This window comes from Empidonax traillii, unplaced genomic scaffold, assembly GCF_003031625.1.
Source record: "Empidonax traillii isolate 1590-97213 ecotype Southwest subspecies unplaced genomic scaffold, ASM303162v1 scaffold1454:size153018, whole genome shotgun sequence".
NCBI classification, from domain to species: Eukaryota; Metazoa; Chordata; class Aves; order Passeriformes; family Tyrannidae; genus Empidonax; species Empidonax traillii.
In genome coordinates, this window is record NW_020956647.1 from 119,432 (window position 1) to 124,487 (window position 5,056).

The following is a 5,056-nucleotide window of genomic DNA, read 5'->3' on the forward strand; positions in this document are numbered from 1 at the left end:
CAGCAGGACTCTGCCTCACTTCAGGTCTCTCATTAAGTCTCGGCTTCCTCATGCATCAACTTACTCCAGTGTAGACTCTTCCACGAGCAGCGTGGGAGTCTCCCCACTCCAACAATCTTCCAGAGGTAGCAAGGATTTATTTTTCAGTCTTTTCCCTGCTGAAGGGAGAGAGCAAAAGGGAGGGAGAAAGAGCCCCCCCTTCGAACTTCTCTCTCCTCCGGCTGCCAGCTTTGACCTTGAACACTTGGTTATCTCTCTGCTGGAATTCTTCTGCAGTGCTTTTCATCCAGGCAGTCAGTCCTCTAAAGTTTTTTTTCCTTTACCCTCTTACATGAAAGAAGGGAGAGCTTCAATGCCACACCTGCCCCCGGCCCAGGGCCAGGGGAGGAGAGAGGCCTGGCCCCCACCTGGGGCCTGCTGCTGCTCCTACAGGGCTACCAATTTCAACTGCTCCTAATTTCAACTGCGCCACAGCCTTCTCTTCCGTTCTCTTAAATACGTAATTAGCAAAAGCGTTACTGAACTTTTTGATTGGCTTTTTCTCCGGAAATCCTCCTGGACAAAACCACCTTCAGCCCCAGGGGGCTGGCTGGTGGGCAAAACCATGACAATATCTTTTTCGGGAATTGCAGTGATGGGATTGATAAAATGAACAACTGTAGACAGCAAGAACCTCACTTGTTTACCCAAACTGTAACTTGTAAGGAAACCTGATGTTTCTAACCCTTCAATTTTGTGCCAAACTCGTTTTACAGCCCAACATCCCGGAATAATTTATTGGAAGTGAACTGTTCCTCCTTTGGCGGTTTTCTCGGCTCACGGGGCAGAGGCACGCAGTTCCACGGGGGGTTCTCGGCGCTGGCTGCAGGAGCGGGGCTTTTACGGGTGGCTGGGTTGTCTTGGTGCTGCTTCTGTTTCAGTCCCGGGATGGGCTGGCTCGGTCCAGCACGCTGTGGTGGCGTCGCGGCGGGACGAAGGATGCTGCTTTCGCGGAGTTGTTCGGGGGAGGGAAGCCGTTGGCCGGGAATTTCGCCGTAGCTGATTTTAACCGGTTTGACTCTGTCTTTGCCAATTCCGGCGTGGTCTGAGTTCCTATGTTGGAATGGAACTGTTTTTTAAATGACTTGCCGATGGAAATTTAGTATGTTTAACAGTTTCAGGGTCTCAGGGGAAAGGACGCTGCTAAAGCTGCTCCTACCTTCTGGCGAAGTTGGGTTGACGGTGTCCAACTGACACCGGGACGATGAACTTTAGGCGTTCGCCCGACGCAGAATATCCCAAACCTTCTGCGCTGAAGGTGTCTCCTCTTCACAGAGGTCAACCATGACCAACCGTTGGGCGCCATGTGACGAACATTGATGGTGGACAGGGAGGGGAACTCCAAGCAAGAGGTTTTCCTTTACCTCTAGTCCTGGAGGGGGACCATTCCATGCTCCAGCCCATTTCAGCCCTTCCCACAAAAAACATTTAGGGAAAAGCTCGGCTGGCAGCGGCTCTGCTGGTTCTGGAATGTTCTTTCAGCTCTTCATCCAAGAGAAATCCCCCTGCAAACCCCCACAGGACAAAATAATGTGGCTGGAGACACTTCCTGGTGAGAGTAGAGAGGGAACAAATTCCTTCCAAAGCTTTGCAGCAGCTCTTGTACCTGGACTGCCCTAAAACCTCTGGAAAGGCCCCACCCTCCTGTGCTTCCAGAGGCACTTCCTGGGCTTGGCACTCCTTCTAAAAGGTCTCACAGCCCCCATTCCTCTCTGCAGTGGGGCCTGTTGCACTCCAGCACCTGCTCTCCTGCTCTGGATCTGCAGCAGCTCATGGTGCAGAGGAATGTTCATCCCAGGCAGGCACAGCTCCAGCAGACACCCCCCCACCACTCCAGGGAAGCTCTTCCGTGCCCAATCCTCCCTGGCTCCTCATTCCTGGAGCCCCCAGCACTGCTGCTGGCACAGCCTGCTTCCCTGGGAGCCACCTGGGAACAGGATTGCTGGGAATTCTGGGGCAGCTCAGAGTGTACCATGTGCCACTGCCAGGGCTGGGATGAATCCAGGGCAGGAGATCCCAAACCCAGGAAAGGGATCCTCAGAGCACTCCAATAAATCCAGGAAGCAGATCCCAAACCCCTCTAATAAATCCATGACAGGAGATCCCACAATCCCTCCAATAAACCCATGACAGGAGATCCCAAACCCATGGCAGGAGGTCCCCAAACCCATGAGAAGGATCCCAAACCCCTCTAATAAATCCAGGGCAGGAGATCCCAAATCCTTCTAATAAATCCATGGCAGGAGATCCCAAATCCTTCTAATAAATCCATAGCAGGAGATCCCAAAGCCGCTGCCATCTTTATCGGGGGCGTCGTGCAGGGCACACCAGGAGCAGGGGGAGCTCCTTCCCTGGACACACTCCATCCCCTCAGTGTCCTTTCTGCCCTCCCAGCACAGCCCTTCTCCCTTGGGATTGTCAATCCATCCCCTCAGATCCGTGACTTCTCACCCCGATCCGGCGTTCCCGCTGTGCCCTGGCTCACGTGTGAGCAGCCAGCGACCCTTATCTCGCCCTGCCTTGAACCCAGTGAAGTTTGATTTGTCCATAAATCCTTTTTGGGGATACCCAGCCAAAGGGAGGGAGTCTCTGGAAAGATCCCAGCACCACCAAGGTACTGATTAACTTTACCCACCCCTCACCTAAAGGGAACCATGAGGAAAGTTCATCCCGCAGCAGGAAGGAAGGAAGGGCAGGACATTCCCTCTACAGCAAAGAAGCAAATCCCCTCTTCACAAAAATATATAAATTAGCCCTTCTTGTGAGAAAATGCTGTTTGTTAAACTGGTCAACTTCCCTATGACCACAAAACTCAAGTATTTTGTGTTCTGCCAAAAACCTGCTGTCAGCCACTTTTCCAGGAGTTTCTCCCCACAAAGAAATAATTCCAGGTGCTGGTAAAATGGAAGGGAAAAATTAAGGAAAAGATGAGGAAAAGATGAGGAAAACAATATATAATTAAATTTTGGTGGGTTGAAGGAGGGGAGAGAAGCTGTGTGCCTGAGGGACAGCCATGGCTCTAAAAACCCCGGGCTGTGCTATTTTCCCATCTTATTCCATCATCAGTTTGGGCATTGATGACATCAAAAGCAATGGGGTGAGGCTGAAAAATCGTGCTTGTGCTGATGCTGCTGGTTGGCCCAGTCAGGGCTGAGCCCTGGGCTCTGTCCTGGGTCTCTGGTGGTTGTTGGAACACCATCAGGCTCTGTTCTAGGCCTGCTGGGGAGGGGTTGGCAACCAGCTGTGGAACAGCTGTGTGAAGCCTGAACTTGGGCTTCACCTCCACAGACTTTCAAAAGAGAATAAAAGAAAAACAAACCACCCGCAATCCAAAGTGGTGAATTATTAACGAAGGGATTATCTTGAAGGAAAGTGCAACACCCATCACTTCCCTTCAAAAGCGCCTTCCAGCCACAGCCTGCAGCAGAAGCCTCTCCTGCCACGGCCACGGGAACATGGCTCTGAGGTTCTGCCCTTCCTGCATTTTCCTCCTCCTCCTCCTCCTCCTGCCCGGCCCCTCGGCCGGGGGGAAGCTGCTGGTGGTGCCCATGGTGGGGAGCCACTGGCTGAGCATGAAGGAGGTGGTGGAGAAGCTGAGCCAGCGGGGCCACGAGGTGGTGGTGGTGATGCCGGAGGTGGCCTGGCAGATGGAGACCTCGCAGGCCTACAAGGTGGTCACGTACCCGGTGACGCAGACGCTGGAGGAGCTGGACGGTTCCTTCCGTGACTATGTGGACACCCACCTGAAGGACCTGCCCTTCCCCCTGAACGCCCTGGAAATGTACAGGAGCTCGGTGCACGTCTTCAGCACCTTCTTCGGCCAGTGCAAGGACCTGTTCCGCAGCCAGGAGACCCTGAGGGTGCTGAACCAGACTGGGTTCGATGCCATGCTGACTGACCCCCTCTTCTTGTGTGGGGCCACTCTTGCCAACTACCTCTCCCTCCCCTTCGTGTTCTTCATGAGGGGTTTCGGCTGCAACCTCCACTTCGATGCCCCCCAGTGCCCAAGTCCCCTGTCCTACGTCCCACGGCTGTTCACCTTCAACTCGGACCGCATGACCTTCCTGCAGAGGGTGGAGAATGCCCTGGTTTCCCTCCTGGAGCTCAAGTACTGCGATGGTTACTATGCAGAAGCGCTGAAGTTCTCCTCGGAAGTCCTGCAGAGGGACGTGACCATTAGGGACCTTGTGGACTCTGCTTCCATCTGGCTGCTGAGGTTCGACTTTGTCTTCGAGTACGTCAGGCCCGTGATGCCCAACATGGTCTTCGTCGGAGGAATAAACTGTGCTGACAAGAAACCCCTGAATAAGGTAAGGCTCCTTCCCTTTCCCGCGTTTTCCCGAGGAAAATTCCCTAAGAAATTACTCCTTCCCTTCTGAACTGTGCTCACACAATATCCCTGCACAGTCTTGGACCTGAAGGGGTGGTTTCTTCCAGTAGCAGCATGGATCCCACACACGGATCCCAACATCCCACCCGGGCCGTCTCACTCCAGCGTAGGTTTTCTTCAGGGTCACAAATCTTCAGCAGGACTCTGCCTCACTTCAGGTCTCTCATTAAGTCTCGGCTTCCTCATGCATCAACTTACTCCAGTGTAGACTCTTCCACGAGCAGCGTGGGAGTCTCCTCACTCCAACAATCTTCCAGATGTAGCAAGGATTTATTTTTCAGTTTTTTCCCTGCTGAAGGGAGAGAGCAAAAGGGAGGGAGAAACAGCCCCCCCTTCGAACTTCTCTCTCCTCCGGCTGCCAGCTTTGACCTTGAACACTTGGTTATCTCTGTGCCGGAATTCTTCTGCAGTGCTTTTCATCCAGGCAGTCAGTCCTCTAAAGTTTTTTTCCTTTACCCTCTCACATGAAAGAAGGGGGAGCATCAGTGCTCCCCCAGGGCCGGGGGAGGAGAGAGGCCTGGCCCCTACCTGGGGCCTGCTGCCACTCCTACAGGGCTACCAATTTCAACTGCTCCCAAATTCAACTGCTTCTAATTTCAACTGCTCCTAATTTCAACTGCTCCTAAT

General features: G+C 53.3%; 1 protein-coding gene across 1 annotated transcript; it reads left to right on the forward strand.

Annotated features, from left to right (window-relative positions):
* The first annotated feature begins 3,420 nt into the window (after positions 1-3,420).
* LOC114070162 (UDP-glucuronosyltransferase 1-8-like) lies at positions 3,421-4,797 on the forward strand. The gene is made up of 2 exons (XM_027907409.1): positions 3,421-4,349; positions 4,792-4,797. Exons 1-2 carry the CDS (start codon positions 3,495-3,497, stop codon positions 4,795-4,797), a joined length of 861 nt encoding a protein of 286 aa, XP_027763210.1. The 5' UTR covers positions 3,421-3,494.
* The last annotated feature ends 259 nt before the right edge of the window (positions 4,798-5,056 follow it).

Coding starts and splice junctions, on each gene's coding strand:
- LOC114070162 (XM_027907409.1), top strand. CDS start 3,495: ATGGCTCTGAGGTTCTGCCCTTCCTGCATTTTCCTCCTCCTCCTCCTC.